We start from the raw sequence: 17,114 nt of genomic DNA, 5'->3' as shown, positions 1-17,114 counted from the left end.
CGCCCCCCAACTCCTGCAATCGTAGGTCTCAAGGTTGGCAAGTATGAGTGGACGAGGAGGACACATACACGTTAGCAACATAAGCATAGCTACATATGCGAACTATAATGCTAACATTGCGCTCACATTTTGGCCAAAAACATCACTCTAAATTGAGGCTATTTGCTAGACAAATGATCAAATTTACAGCTCCCACCTCTGCACTGCATAAAGTCAGTGTTCAAAAACAAGAAGAAAAATTAGGGGTATTTTATTTGAACTAAGCCAAATTATCTGCCAATATAACAAGAACATTTGGCTTGTCAAGACTTTCCAAAACAAGTAAAAATAGCAGTCATAGCAGAGAGGACAAACTGTACATTCGCATGTGTCTAGACTGCAACTGAAATGAGCAAAGCTGCTGCTGTTTCTGTCTTGGTTTATAGAATGAGATGTACATATTTCTTTACTGTCATGCTTTAAATAAACCGTTGTTACGTCTCAATCCCATCGTTCACGTTAACGAGCCAGTCAATAGATTCTGTTCGTTCGTGGCTATCACAATCCTACAGTGTTTGGATTAAATTTGATAACACAAATATTGTCAAACTGTGGTATTCGTGCCACTAGTAGTACGTGGGCTCCATTTAGTGGTACGCCAAAGAATCACTTGTTCAGAGTACAGTGTTTTTATTTTACTATTTTCAAACACAGTGTTACTATTCAAACTGTGTGCAATGTTAACAGTGACCAAAATATTAAATATAGAGCCAAGTTTTCACTGAGGTGGTACTCAGTGAAAAAAGGTTTGAGAACCACTACATTTAACAGTGCAGAATAAAAATGAATTAGCAAAGACCTCACTTTTTACAAAGGAGGCTTTTTATTCATACAGCCTTGAACTCCCGAAATGACTAAATGTGTTCCAAGGCTGCTGTCTCAAACATGCTCTTTTGCTCCAAATGTGCAGAGTGAAAGTTACAGAAGAGGCTTCTTTAAATTCACCGCCTGGCCGTGCTGCGCCCCTCTCCCCTGTCGCTCCGGTGCCAGAACCTAAACCACTAAACAGGTAAATCCTCTGCTTGGTGTCTCTTTTACATGCATTAAGCAGACATCTGTCCTGTCAATTTGCTTATTATCTCCTCTTGTTAACAGAATCAGCGATGGTGTCAAGAAAACCGTTGGTCGTGTTACTTTTAATGAGACTACAAAGGTACAAGAGGTGCCCACTGACAGAGAACATACCTTTCCTCCGCCTCCTCCTCCAGTGTCAGCCCCGACAAAAGACCTGTTGAAAGACACGGCACCAGGTGGCACCACCACGACCGCTTCTTTCCCCGAACTCATTCCTGATTATCTTCACTTCAATTCTGCCCATTCAGATCTGGAGGATTCAGGAGATGATGACACGTATTCAGTGTCAGTGCATGAACAAGTAAAAAAATTTTCATCAAAATCACAACCTGAACCTGCACCTGAACCAGAGCCGGAACCTTTTCAGAACTCAAGGTGAGAAATCTGCCACACCTTTATTGTTACTAAAGTACCACAATTAGTTGAATGGGATTATTCATCTGGCTGGAAATGACACACAGAAGTGACAGTAGGTAGTAGAGATGCGCGGATAGGCAATTATATCATCCGCATCCGCATCACCAAAATCATCATCCGCCCACCGTCCACCCGGACCAACTTTTTATCGGGACCATACCCGCCCGGCAACCGCCCGCTGAATTACATCAGAGGTTGGCTACATTTACCACTCACAGAGCTATTTAAACCTGTTTCACAGAGTAATGTAGTCAATTGGAGCCGCTAACGTTCTCGCGACTATTCAATAGCGTTCATCCTGATCACAAAAATATGGGCGTGCTGTGAAGCCATTGCCTTAGACACCTTCAACATGTACGAACCGATTGTTGGTCCAGCAACATGTTGTGTGCAGCTTCCGCAATCACACGTATGAGATTGAAAGACATACTGGGTGATACAGAGTACACTGATGGTTGTGATATAAACAACTTTAACACTCTTACTAATATGCGCCACGCTGTGAAGCCACACCAGACAAGAATGGCAAACACATTTCGGGAGAACATCCTCACAGTAACACAACATAAACGCAACACAACTAATACCCATAATCCCCAACCCCGCCCACCTTACCGACGCACAGGGGGTTGGGGGAGTGTCGGGGTTTGGGGTGTATAAAATAGTCAGAGGTGTCATGAATACAAAGGATTATGGGTACTTGTTGTGTTGCGTTTATGTTGTGTTACTGTGAGGATGTTCTCCCGAAATGTGTTTGTCGTTCTAATTGGTGTGGCTTCAAAGCGTGGCGCATATTACTAAAAGTGTTAAAATTGTTTATATCACAACCATCAGTGTACTCTGTGTCACGCAGTATGTCTTTCAATCTTGTACGTGTGATTGCGGAAGCTGCACACAACATGTTGCTGGACCAACAATCGGTTTGTGCATGATGTAGAAGGCGACAAAGACAATGGCTTCATAGCACCCACTAATATTTAATATCTACCGGCAGTCATTCAAGAGAATAAAAGCGTCTCCTATTGTCTTCTTCGCTTTATGACACAGGTCTTAAATTGCTCTTTGAATGGCAAAGGATACCGATCCCAGAACCATGTATATCAAATATCTCCAGATGGTTCAACCGCCACCCGCCCGAATCTAATTAAAATCAATTTTTTCGTCATGTCAACCGCCCGACCCGCGGTTTACCCGCGGACTGCGCGGATGAGACCGCAAACCGCGCATCTCTAGTAGGTAGGAAGTTGTGTTAAAGACTCTTTAATTGCCGCTGTTTTTTTTCACTTAACAACATTTTTTTATGTATTTTGTCACTTTTCTGTGTCATTTCCCACTAAAAGATAAATAATGAAGTTAAATACCAAATTTGACCAGGGTGTGATTATGTTGGGCTTGATTTAGTACTTTAAACCAGTTTTTCTTAACCCATTGTTGGGCTGCAAACGCCCCCTAGTGGGCCGTCAAAACATATCTGTTTCTCTGTGGTCCACATTGGCCGCAGGGGTACTCAGTTGTGATTCACTTTTCCACCACTTGTGGTAGTAATGACAATATCAAACAAACAGAAAAAGTCTGGAGTAAAAGTCACAGAGAAGTTTCTTAAGCGCAAAAATTATAACTAAAGTGGTGACACTCTATTTTCATTTGCACTTTAAAGGCCTACAGAAATGAGATTGTCTTTTTTAAACGGGGATAGCAGGTCCATTCTATGTGTCAAACTTGATCATTTCGCGATATTGCCATATTTTTGCTGAAAGGATTAAGTGTAGAACATCTACTATAAACTTTTCCAACATTTTGTCGCTAATAAAAAAAGCCTTGCCTGTACCGGAAGTAGCAGAGGATATGCGCGTGATGTCACGGGTTGTGGAGCTCCTCACATCTGAACATTGTTTACAATCATGGCCACCAGCAGCGGGAGCGATTCGGACCGAGAAAGCGACGATTTCTCCATTAATTCGAGCAAGGATGAAAAATGTGTGGATGAGGAAAGTGAGAGTGAAGGACTAGAAAAAATATATATATACATATATATACACAGTGGGAGCAATTCAGATGTTATTATACAAATTTACTAGGATAATTCTGGAAAATCCCTTATCTGCTTATTATGTTACTAGTGTTTTAGTGAGATTATATGGTCGTACCTGTAATGTCGGCCCCGCACCTTTCTTCAGCACCAGTCGACGGGTGGTGGCGCTGCCCGTATCTGCCCTTCGCAAGAGACCCTCTTCGAAACACGATCTTTCGTAATGATCGCTGCGTCAAATCAGCAGCGTCGTTCAAAAAAGCTTTAATCAATTACGCCAAATAGCGAAACTGAAACCGCTTCTGTCAGGACAGGATCTCGAGAAATTAATCCACGCCTTTATCTGGAACGGTTTAGACCAGTGGTGCCCACACTTTTTCTGCAGGCGAGCTACTTTTCAATTGACCAACTCGAGGGGATCTACCTCATTTATATATATCATTTATATTTATTTATTTATGAAAGAGACATTTTTGTAAACAAGTTAAATGTGTTTAATGATAATACAATCATGTGTAACACATATAGATGTCTTTCTTTCACCAAGACAAGAATATAAGTTGGTGTATTACCTGATTCTGATGACTTGCATTGATTGGAATCAGACAGTAATGATGATAACGCCCACATTTTCAAATGGAGGAGAAAAAAAGTTGTCCTTTCTGTACAATACCACATGAAAGTGGTTGGTTTTTGGCATCTAATTCATCCAGCTTCCATACACTTTACAAGAAAAACATTGGCGGCAAATTCCGTAGCTTGCTTGATTGACATTCACGGCACCCGAGGGTCTTGTGAGATGACGCTGGCTGCTGCCAGTTCATTATTATGAAAAAATGACAGAGAGGAAGGCGAGAAACACTTTTTATTTCAACAGACTTTCGCGCCGTCTCTTCCGTCAAAACTCTAAAGGCCGACTGCACATTTCCTATCTTCACAATAAAAGCCCTGCTTCATGCTGCCTGCGCTAACAAAATAAGAGTCTCAGAAAGCTGGCGTGCACAAGTGATGTGCACGCCAGCTTTCTGAGGGATCGCTTGTGCACGCCAGTTTTCCGAGACTCTGTATTTAGTTAGCGCAGGCAGCATGAAGCAGGGCTTTTATTGTGAAGATAGGAAATGTGCAGTCGGCCTTTAGAGTTTTGACGGAAGGTACGGCGCGAGAGTCTGTTGAAATAAAAAGTGTTTCTCGCCTTCCTCTCGGTCATATTTTCATAATAATGATCTTGCAGCAGCCAGCGTCATCTCACAAGACCCTCCGGTACCGTGAATGTCATTTAAGTGACGTCTTGGTGAAGATTGATGATCACTCATTTTTAGGTCTATTTTTTTTAAAAGCCTGGCTGGAGATGGACTGACACACGCCCCGCGGTCGACTGGTAGGTAGCTCGCGATCGACGTAATGGGCACCCCTGACTTAGACTACTGCAACACCCTGTATGTAACATTAGCCAGGCCTCCCTCGCCCGTCTGCTAACACAGACCTTCAGACGTGAGCACATCACACCTATATTAGCGTCCCTTCACTGGCTCCCTGTGCGTTATCCAATCAATTTTAAACTCCTTCTATTTGTTTTTAAAAGTCTAAACAACCTCGCACCAACATATCTCTCCGACCTCCTTCAGCCTTACTGCCCCACTCCATCCCTAAGATCAGCCGATCAGCTGCTACTGACGGTCCCTGACACAAGGATGAAGCTTAGAGGTGACAGAGCTTTCGCCGCTGCTGCTCCCAAGCTCTGGAACGACCTACCTCTGAGTGTTAGACAAGCCTCCTGTCTTCCTGTTTTTAAATCTCTCTTAAAAACATACTTTTATTCCTTGGCTTTTAACACTAAGTGATGTCTATCCTGCAATGGCGCCCCTGTTTTTATGTTTTATTTATTTATTTTTTATCATGTTCTGTTTGTGTTGTGTTTGCTCGGTCCTCGTATTATCTTTTAACTTGTCCATTGTACAGCACTTTGGCCACCCCTGTGGTAAATTTTAAATGTGCTTTATAAATAAAGCTGATTTTATTCAGGTTTGAGTCTAGCTTCCGTCAAGATGGTTGTGTCCTTGGCCAAGACACCTCACCCACCTTGCTCCCAGTGTCGAAATCACTAGTGTATGAATGTGAATAAATGTTTGGCGATGGTCGAAAGGGGCTATAAGCGTAAATTAGCATCAATGCTTCTGTCCGTCTAGCCCACATTCGATCCAATCCAATCCACTTTTTTGATATAGCACATTTAAACAACAATAAGGTTTCCAAAGTGCTGCACAGCCATGTTAAAAACAATTGTAAAAAAAAATAAAATAGAAAAAATAAAATAAAAATATATATATTTGACTGAATAAAACCAATAAAAACAATATTAAAACAAATAGGATTAAAAACTATTTTAAAGGGTAAAATCAATTAAAACAGTAAAATAGAACATTGCTCCAAAACAGGGGTGGGCATCACGTCGACTGGTCGATCTCGGAGGGTGTGTCAGTCGATCTCAAGCCAGGCATTAAAAAATAGACATAAAAATGAGCAATCATCAATCATACCAAGACTTCACTTTCGTCAGTTGTTTGACATTCTCGGCACCCGAGGATCTTGTGAGATGACGCTGGCTGCTGCGAGCTCATATTTAAGAAAAAAATCACTAACAGGGCGGACGCAGAGAAACACATTTTATTTCTAGAGACTCCGTACCTACTGTCAAAACTCTAAAGACCGACTGCACACTTCCTGTCTTCACCATAAAAGACCTGTTTCATCCTGCCTGTGTTAAAACAAAATAAGAGTCTCAGAAAACTAGCGTGCACAAGCTAGCAAGCTACGGAGTTTGATGCCAATGTATTTCTCCCCCGCCCTCAGCGACCGCTCCCTCTCCTCGCTCGCCCACACACTCACTGACGTCACTCACCTGCTGCCAGACATTAAAGGGCCACACACATATGCTACTCTCATAACAAAGTGTTTAAAAACCAGTATGCAAGTTGGACAAATGAGATGCCAAATCCAACCACTTTCATGTGGTATTGGACAGAAAGGAGGACTTTTTTTTTTCCTCCATTTGAAAATGCGGACGTTATCAGCACCACTGTCTAATTCCAATCAATGCAAGTCATCAGAATCAGGTAATACACCAACTTATATTCTTGTCTTCATGAAAGAAAGGAATCTATGTGTGTTAAACATGCTTGTATTATCATTAAACACCATTAACTTGTTAACAAAAATGTCTCTTTCATAAATAAATAAATATAAATTTTAAATAGGAATGAGGTAGATCTCCTCGACTTGGTCAATTGAAAAGTAGCTCGCCTGCAGAAAAAGTGTGAGCGCCCCTGTTCCAAAACATTCAAAAATGAATGTTTGGGAGCATTCACACAATGAGCTGAGAGCCACAAATGGCCCCCGGGCCGCACTTTGGACACCCCTGATGTCTTTGCTATTTGAACCATCTTAGGTTTAATTCTGGAATCTACTTGTACAAAGTGTCCTCGCTCAAGAGTTCATTCACTGTTATTGTGTGAATGTGGAGTGAATGAATGCTGGGTTCTTAGTTCTCTGTGAAGCGATGTGTCTACAAAACTGCTATATAAAGGTAATCTGTTATATAAAGGATACATGTGTTTTTGTATTATATATCAATAGTGTCCTTGTAATCTGTCTTCACAAATGTAACATTTTGACCAAGTTTGTTTACTTTTTGTTCCTCTTCCCAGCTCCAGAGTCGAAGCGCTCGCCGCCATGTACGAAAATCGCGTTTCATCTGGAACGGAAACAAGCAGGTAATTGTGCCAACACAGGCGACAAATGAAAAGAAAACCCAATAATTAATAAGTTAAAAGCCTACTGAAATGAGATTTTGTTATTTAAACGGGGATATCAGGTCCATTCTATGTGTCATACTTGATCATTTCGCGATATTGCCATATTTTTGCTGAAAGGATTTAGTAGAGAACATCCACGATAAAGTTGGCAACTTTTGGTCGCTAATAAAAAAGCCTTGCCTGTACCGGAAGTAGCAGACGATGTGCGCGTGACGTCACGGGTTGTGGAGCTCCTCACATCTGAACATTGTTTACAATCATGGCCACCAGTAGCGAGAGCGATTCGGACCGAGAAAGCGACAATTCCCCCATTAGTTTGAGTGAGAATGAAATATTTGTGGATGAGGATAGTGAGAGTGAAGGACTAGAAAGAAAGAAAAAAAAAGGCGAGGGCAATGGGAGCGATTCAGATGTTATTAGACACATTTACTAGGATAATTCTGGAAAATCCCTTATCTGCTTATTGTGTTAATAGTGTTTTAGTGAGATTATATGGTACCTGAAAGTCAGAGGGGTGTGGCCACGGGTGTGGTGACCGCGAGTGTCTCTGAGGGAAGTCACGCAGATGCAGCAGGACGGAAGCTCCGCTGATGTCTCCGGTAAGAGCCGACTTACCACCACAATTTTCTCACTGAAAACTGCCGGTTGACATGTGGTCGGGATCCATGTTCGCTTGACCGCTCTGATCCATAGTAAAGCTTCATCTTCGGGAATTTTAAACAAGGAAATACCGTGTATTTGTGTGGCTAAAGGCTAAAAGCTTCCCAACTCCATCTTTCTACTTTGACTTCTCCATTATTAATTGAACAAATTGCAAAAGATTCAGCAACACAGATGTCCAGAATACTGTGTAATTATGCGATTAAAGCAGACTACTTATAGCTTGGATCGGGCTGGAAAATAATGTCGCTACAACCCGAGGACGGAAGCTCCGCTGATGTCTCCGGTAAGAGCCGACTTATTACCACAATTTTCTCACCGAAAACTGCCGGTTGATTTGTGGTCGGGATCCATGTTCGCTTGACCGCTCTGATTCATAGTAAAGCTTCATTTAGAGTGAAGGACTAGAAAAAAAAAAATAAAAAGGCGATTGCAGTGGGAGCGAATCAGATGTTAACACATTTATAATTCTGGAAAATCCCTTATCTGCTTATTGTGTTACTAGTGTTTTAGTGAGATTATATGGTACCTGAAAGTCAGAGGGGTGTGGCCACGGGTGTGGTGAGCGCCAGTGTCTCCGGTGGGAGGACGCAAGCTCCGCTCCTGTCTACGGTAAGAGCCGACTTATTAGCACAATGTTCTCACCGAAACCTGCCGGTTGACATGGGTCGGGAACCATGTTCGCTTGACCGCTCTGTTCCATAGTAAAGCTTCACCTTCGGGAATGTAAACAAGGAAACACCGGCTGTGTTTGTGTTGCTAAAGGCAGCTGCAATACACCGCTTCCCACATACATCTTTCTTCTTTGACGTATCCATTATTAATTGAACAAAATGCAAAAGGTTCAGCAACACAGATGTCCAGAATACTGTGAAAATATGCGATTAAAGCAGACTACTTACAGCTTGGATCGGGCTGGAAAAAAATGTCCGCTACAATCCGTGACGTCACGCGCACGCGCCATCAACAGGATACTTCGCTCGAAATTTAAAATTGCAGTTTAGTAAACTAAAAAGGCCGTATTGGCATGTGTTGCAATGTTAATATTTCATCATTGATATATAAACTATCAGACTGCGTGGTCGCTAGTAGTGGCTTTCAGTAGGCCTTTAATTACATAATACCGTCATATGCTTTAGTAGAGTTTTGGCTCACAATGCCGTTACTAAGAAACTTTGCCACTGTTTTTGCTTTCTTTCATCACCTGTTAGTATTTGAAAGCATTACAAACAAAAAAGTTTCCATTGGCACTATCATGTCAGCATCCAAACATGCCATCTGATAACAATATTTTTTTTCTTCTTTTAATTTTCCTCTCCAGCTCGAAGGGTGGCGAGTGGGTGCTGGCAGGAAAAGAGAAGGACCAAGAGGATGATGACTCAGAAGAAGAAGGGTACCAAGCTAAAACTACTTTTTTATGAGCAGGGTTGGCAAGAGGACCAATAATAATGGCAGTGCGCCACTCTGTTCTTTTCAAAGTAGTACAATCTCATTTACAGCTCCCTAAAAATACCTCTCAGAGTTTGTTCCAAATTAGAGTTGACTAAAAGACGATATGAATATTAAGTGTGTGTAAATATGCCAAAGGAGTTGCACTGATCTGTTTATTTTCACGTCAACAGAGACGGACAGGAACCAACTGCAGGACTCGGCAACCATAAAGCAACAACAGAGAATCTCCGGGATGTCTTTTCTGGGTTTGTTAAAAATACACAACCACTTATGGCAGTGGTTCTCAAATGGGGGTACTTGAAGGTATGCCAAGGGGTACGTGAGATTTTTTTTAAATAGCAACAATTCAAAAATCCTTTAGAAATATATTTATTGAACAAATATCAACAAAATATGAATGTAAGTTCAAAAACTGTGGAAAAAAAATACAACAATGCAATATTCAGTGTTGACAGCTCGATTTTTTGTGGACATGTTCCATAAATATTGATGTTAAAGGCCTACTGAAATGGGATTTTCCTATTTAAACGGGGATAGCAGGTCCATTCTATGTCTCATACTTGATCATTGCACGATATTGCCATATTTTTGCTGAAAGGATTTAGTAGAGAACATCAACGATAAAGTTGGCAACTTTCGGTCGCTAATCAAAAAGCCTTGCCTGTACCGGAAGTAGCAGACGATGTGCGCGTGACGTCACGGGCTGTGGAGCTCCTCACATCCTCACATTGTTTTTAATCATAGCCACCAGCAGCAAGAGCTATTCGGACCGTGAAAGCGACAATTTCCCCATTAATTTGAGCGAGGATGAAAGATTTGTGGATGAGGAAATTTAGAGTGAAGGATTAGAAAAAAAAAATAAAAAGGCGATTGCAGTGGGAGCGATTCAGATGTTAATAAACACATTTATAATTCTGGAAAATCCCTTATCTGCCTATTGTGTTGCTAGTGTTTTAGTGAGTTAAATAGTACCTGAAAGTCGGAGGGGTGTGGCCACGGGTGTGTTGACCGCCAGTGTCTCTGAGGGAAGTCGCAGCAGCTGCAGCAGGACGGAGTTCCGCTGATGTCTCCGGTAAGAGCCGACTTATTACCACAATGTTCTCACCGAAAACTGCCGGTTGACATGTGGTCGAGATCCATGTTCGCTCGACCGCTCTGATCCATAGTAAAGCTTCATCTTCGGGAATTTTAAACAAGGAAACACCGCGTGTTTGTGTGGCTAAAGGCTAAAAGCTTCCCACCTCCATCTTTCTACTTTGACTTCTCCATTATTAATTGAACAAATTGCAAAAGATTCAGCAACACAGAAGTCCAGAATACTGTGTAATTATGCGATTAAAGCAGACTACTTATAGCTTGGATCGGGCTGGAAAATAATGTCGCTACAACCCGAGACGTCAAATGCACGCGTCATCATTCCGCGATGTTTTCAACACGACACTTCGCCGGGAAATGATGTGCGCGTGACGTCACCGGTTGTGGAGCTCCTCACATCCTCACGTTGTTTACATTCATGGCCACCAGCAGCGAGAGCGATTCGGACCGAGAAAGCGACGATTTCCCCATTAATTTGAGCGAGGATGAAAGATTCGTGGATGAGGAAAGTGAGAGTGAAGGACTCGAGAAAAAAAAAAGAAAAAAGAGGGCAGTGGGAGCGATTCAGATAGGGAAGATGCTGTGAGAGGCGCCGTGGTAGCTGTGGGGGTGGCAGGACCACTCGGCCAGGCCCAACCGCAACAAGGGATAGAGCCATACCGCTTTGAACCCGACGCTGACGGTCAGGAGGACGCATATTGATGCTGGAGTAGCACACGACATAGATCGCCCTTCAGAATACAGAATGGTAACATGTTTTTTATTAATACACATAATACACTGTACTTTGTGTGTGTGGTCCAATCCAACCGTGTTCGCTTGACATCTCTGTTCCATAGTAAAGTTTGACTGTCATCTTTTGGGAATGTAAACAATGAAACACCGGCTGTGTTTATGTTGCTAAAGCCGGCCGCAATACACCGCTTCTCACCTACAGCTTTCTTCTTTGCTGTCTCCATTGTTCATTAATAAAATTGCAAAAGATTCAGCAACACAGACGTCCAGAATACTGTGGAATTTTGGGATGAAAACAGGCGACTTAATAGCTGGGAACGATGTCAAGCGCACGTGTCATCATACCGAGATGTTTCAGCAGGATTTTTCGTCGCGAAATTTAAAATTGCAATTTAGTAAACAAAAAAGGCCGTATTGGCATGTGTTGCAATGTTAATATTTCATCATTGATATATAAACTATCAGACTGCGTGGTCGCTAGTAGTGGCTTTCAGTAGGCCTTTAAATATTTATTTTTCTTTTGAAGAAATGTTTAAAGTTAAGTCCATGAATCCAGATGGATCTCTATTGCAATCCCCAAAGAGGGCACTTTAAGTTGATGATTACTTCTATGTGAAGAAATATTTATTTATAATTGAATCACTTGTTTTATTTTTCAACAACTTTTTAGTTATTTTTTATCTTTTTTTTCCAAATAATTCAAGAAAGACCACTACAAATGAGCAATATTTTGCACTGTTATACCATTTAATAAATCAGAAACTGATGACATAGTGCTGTATTTTACTTCTTTATCTCTTTTTTTCAACCAAAAATGCTGTGCTCTGATTAGGGGTTACTTGAATTAAAAAAATGTTCACAAAATACTGACTTATGAAGAAGATCACTTTTCCTTTTAAAAACATTTAAGCAGCAGGTGGCACTGTTGGGCTTCATATAGTTTCATTCTGCTGGATCTAAATGATCTGCTCTGAAGTCTGCTGCCAGTGTGTGGCTCTAAGCGCTAAGTTTGTGCCCCCATTTTGGACTGGAAGGGTTAGGTTTTTTAAGTTATTAATTAAATCGACCCCTCTTCTGCTCCAATTGCCAAGAGAACAGTGCACATCCATACTGACTTGAAAGTGGTCAGACTATTTCTGATCATGCCTTAAACTTGTGGTTCTCAACATTTTTTCAGTGATATACCCTCTGTGAACATTTTTTTTAATTCAAGTACCCCCTAATCAGAGCAAAGCATTTTCGGTTGAAAAAAAAAAAGAGATAAAGAAGTAAAATACAGCACTATGTCATCAGTTTCTGATTTATTAAATTGTATAACAGTGCAAAATATTGCTCATTTGTAGTGGTCTTTCTTGAACTATTTGGAAAAAAAGATATAAAAATAACTAAAAACTTGTTGAAAAATAAACAAGTGATTCAATTATAAAGGTTTCCACACATAGAAGTAATCATCAACTTAAAGTGTCCTCTTCTGGGATTGTAATAGAGATCCATCTGGATTCATCAATTTCATTCTAAACATTTCTTCACAAAAAAATAAATCTTTAACATCAATATTTATGGAACATGTCCACAAAAAATCTAGCTGTCAACACTGTTGCATTTTTTTCCCACAGTTTATGAACTTACATTCATATTTTGTTGGAGTATTATTCAATAAATCCATCCATCCATTTTCTACCGCTTATTCCCTTTCGGGGTCGCGGGGGGCGCTGGCGCCTATCTCAGCTACAATCGGGCGGAAGGCGGGGTACACCCTGGACAAGTCGCCACCTCATCGCAGGGCCAACACAGATAGACAGACAACATTCACACACTAGGGACCATTTAGTGTTGCCAATCAACCTATCCCCAGGTGCATGTCTTTGGAAGTGGGAGGGGCCTATCCCCAGGTGCATGTCTTTGGAAGTGGGAGGAAGCCGGAGTACCCGGAGGGAACCCACGCATTCACGGGGAGAACATGCAAACTCCACACAGAAAGATCCCGACCCTGGATTTGAACCCAGGACTGCAGGACCTTCGTATTGTGAGGCAGATGCACTAACCCCTCTGCCACCGTGAAGCCTATTCAATAAATATATTTATAAATTATTTTTGAATTGTTGCTGTTTTTAGAATATTTAAAAAAATATCTCACGTACCCCTTGGCATACCTTCAAGTACCCCCAGGGGTACATGTACCCCCATTTGAGAACCACTGCCCTAAACAACAACAACATAGAATAAGAATTAAAAAGGGCTGGCAAAATAACATGTTAACTCATTTATTTAACCGCAGCTGGTTTTTACCTAAAAATGGTTTGTTTTCTGGTCATTGATCAGGTCGAAGCATATATCATCCCAAAAAAGAGCGAGGAGACCGACTTTTGTGCTCACTGGCAAATGTTATCCCAAAATAAACCCTGATTGGACCTAAGTTAAAGTTTTGAGCACATCAATGTGTGCAATCAAGTGAAACATTTTAACAACAAAGATGATGATATAAGAAGGATCTATTCGTTCATGCATTTCCTCGCTCCTCACATCTCCATCTTGTCATTATTGTCATTTTGCAGCAAGAAGGACCCCCTGAGCTCCCATGTGACCACCACAGTGACTGAGTACAGGTACCAACACTTATTATAGTCATGTTAGGTAGGTAGCTAGCTACTTCAGCTCGCAGACAGCCGAGGCAAAGTGAATAAATAAAAATGCCGGAAAATTCAAACAGCATTGAGTTTGATAGTTTGACAAAGTGGATCTCTCTTCAGCTCACATTTGTTTCCAAATACCGTATTTCCTTGAATAGCCGCCATGTAATGCTTTTACTGTGTGTAACCAGGGGTCTTGTTCCACAGCCATACAGATCGCACTAATGTTTGTGATATAAAACAACTTCAACACTCCTACCAATACGCGCCACACTCTGTGAACCCACATTAAACGATGACAAACTTACTTCTGGAGAACATATCCCCTGCAACACAGCACAAACGCAACACAACACCTACCCACAATGCAATGCATCCACGTCTCCTGGCTACACCGTCCATACACCCGCTGGCACCTGTTGGTTGAGGTGGGGGGGGGGGGGTTGGGGGCGCGTGCATAATAGCCAAGAGTCACGGATAAACGGCATTAAAGGTAATCCCTATGCTGCGTTTATAATGTGCCGCAGAGCCAATGCTCTCCAGAAATGTGTTTGGTGTGGGTTCACAGAGTGTGGCGCATATTATTAATAGTTTTAAAGTTGTTTATATCACAACCTTCACAAGCTTCACGGTGGCAGAGGGGTTAGTGCGTCTGCCTCACAATACGAAGGTCCTGCAGTCCTGGGTTCAAATCCAGGCTCGGGATCTTTCTGTGTGGAGTTTGCATGTTCTCCCCGTGAATGCGTGGGTTCCCTCCGGGTACTCCGGCTTCCTCCCACTTCCAAAGACATGCACCTGGGGATAGGTTGATTGGCAACACTAAATTGGCCCTAGTGTGTGAATGTGAGTGTGAATGTTGTCTGTCTATCTGTGTTGGCCCTGTGATGAGGTGGCGACTTGTCCAGGGTGTGCCCCGCCTTCCGCCCGATTGTAGCTGAGATAGGCGCCAGCGCCCCCCGCGACCCCAAAAGGGAACAAGCGGTAGAAAATGGATAGTTGTTTATATCACAACCATCAGTGTAAAAGGTATGGCTGTTGACCAAGTATGCATTGCAATCTCGTTTAAGAAACAGCGACATGCATGCTAACAAGCCGGCATGCAGACAACATAGTTTAAAAATGCTGTAGATCAATGGTTCCCAATCACTGGGTCGCGGACGCACAATAACATTTTATCATTATTATTTTTTTTTTTTTACATCACACTCAATTTTTTTACTGCATGCCATTGGTAAGCGCAGGAGTGAGAAGAGGTTTTAAAATGATTAGCGCCCCAGCGGCTATTCAAGGAAATACGGTATAAGACAATTTCGTTTTTCAAGGGATGTTTGGCAACACTTGGCGTAGTATAACATAACACAACATATCAATCTTATAAAATAACATACTCTTTGATATGTAACATAATATACTGTAGCATAACATTTTCACACACAACATAACTCAACAAATCTTTTATTACATAACCTGACAACATGACATAACTTCCTATGCAGGCCCGCTTTTCTCCTATCTTTAAGTCATTCATCCATTTCCTCACTCCTTGCCTCTCCGTCATGTCATTATCTACTTTTTGCAGCAAAAAGGACCCCCTGAGCTCCCATGTGACCAGCACAGTAACAGAGTACAGGTACTTACTTACACATACTATAAAAAAGGTTGTAATAATGTAAGTTCTCTACAGTCAATATTTTCATTGTTCATCGCCTTAAATCCTTTCACCATTATTTTCTTTTTGCCTGTGATGTGTTTGCATACACCTTCAAAAGTGGGTAAATGCCCCATTGACCACGGGCCAGAACTGTATAATCTACTCATCATACAGCACAATTAAATACTAGGGGTGGGCAAATTAGTGCGTTAATTAGGAGTTAACTCATCAATCTATTAACGCCGACAATTATTTTATCGCACATTTGCGTATGTTGTTTACATGCTTTTATTTTGTTAATGCCTTTTCTTAACAAGACGGCGTCGCCCGGCGTGGAGGGGCTCTTGGTAAAGATGGAACATTTGGCAAAAATACCGGACAATTCTGCAAATTTCCTGGCTGGCTTACAGCGTGGTCACTCCGGGATCACTTACGACCGCCAGACAATTCTGGATGTGGATAGATCGGGCCGTTTTGGACTGAATGAGGCGTGCTTGCTAGAGCGGCTAGCTAGCATGGGAATACTTTGCCGGCTACATCCAGCGGCCTGTGAAGCAGCGGAGTATATGTGTTGTCTGTCTATTTATGAATAATGCAGACCAGGAGTGTTGGCTGAGTTCTTAACGTTTGCTTTCAGAGCGTGCATATCACAACATACAAGATGCCGTCATGGCGACACAACCTATACATGCTCCTCACTCCTGTTGCATGCTGGGTAGGGTAGTTCTTTTTTTCCCTGGCTCATAACATCACAATATAGTACCATGTATATGATGCGTTCAGTTTATCAAAGCACCAAGCAAACAATCGGAAAATTCCCATCATATCAATTCCTAGATATGGTCATAATTATTTGAAGTGCACTACGCAGAATAAACACAACATTATTAATATTGCTACTACGGATAATTTGATCAAAAATTCCCTAAAACAGCCCACTACCTATAATATGAGTTTTTTTAAACATAAGATCCTTGATAAAAAAAATAATTTCTGCTGTTACCTCAGAAATTGCCTGTTCGGATGTTATGATTGTGGCTCAGAGATTTGTATGTAGATTATATTTATTTTCCATAACAAACAGGATAACTTAAATACCCTGGCAGTGGCAATAAGCTTAAATGTTTGCATTTACATTTTTGGAGTTGATTGTCATCAAATATGCTATTTAACTGCTACTGTTTAACAAGGACTGATTTAAATTGTGTTTGCACAACAAATGTTTTGGCGCTTTTGTTCATGTGGGAGAATATTCCAATAAAGGTGCACTACACACTACTTTTGAATTCATTATTGGGCTTTGCATAAACAATGCAGTTAATCGCGATTAATCGGAGAAATAGTGCGATTAACTTCGATTAAAATTTTTAATCGTTGCCCAGCCCTAGATATAACTTAATAAATGGATGGATGCATTTTCAAACATGACATAACACAACCCAACAAATCAAGTTTTTATAACATAACACCACATCAGGGGTCGGCAACCTTTACCACTCAAAGAGCCATTTTGGCCCGTT

At 41.5% G+C, this 17,114-nt stretch overlaps 1 protein-coding gene across 50 annotated transcripts in view; it reads left to right on the top strand.

Moving 5' to 3' along the window:
* Positions 1 to 17,114, top strand: part of znf185 (zinc finger protein 185 with LIM domain) — a 141,829-nt gene that overhangs the window by 25,856 nt on the left and 98,859 nt on the right. For 48 of the 50 annotated variants that reach the window (XM_061902037.1, XM_061902036.1, XM_061902025.1 and 45 more), the window contains exons 10-17: positions 950 to 1,048; positions 1,135 to 1,292; positions 1,362 to 1,488; positions 7,264 to 7,329; positions 9,353 to 9,424; positions 9,654 to 9,728; positions 13,869 to 13,919; positions 15,523 to 15,573. In XM_061902037.1, the coding sequence (XP_061758021.1) occupies positions 950 to 1,048; positions 1,135 to 1,292; positions 1,362 to 1,488; positions 7,264 to 7,329; positions 9,353 to 9,424; positions 9,654 to 9,728; positions 13,869 to 13,919; positions 15,523 to 15,573 (699 nt within the window). The remainder of the gene's footprint in view (positions 1 to 949; positions 1,049 to 1,134; positions 1,293 to 1,361; positions 1,489 to 7,263; positions 7,330 to 9,352; positions 9,425 to 9,653; positions 9,729 to 13,868; positions 13,920 to 15,522; positions 15,574 to 17,114) is intronic. The other 2 variants (XM_061902000.1, XM_061902002.1) reach the window with 2 other exon arrangements.

Source organism: Nerophis ophidion, linkage group LG05 (genome assembly GCF_033978795.1).
Source record: "Nerophis ophidion isolate RoL-2023_Sa linkage group LG05, RoL_Noph_v1.0, whole genome shotgun sequence".
Taxonomy (NCBI): Eukaryota; Metazoa; Chordata; class Actinopteri; order Syngnathiformes; family Syngnathidae; genus Nerophis; species Nerophis ophidion.
The sequence above is the reverse complement of the archived record's forward strand: the minus strand, read 5'-3'. Positions and strand labels throughout refer to the sequence as shown.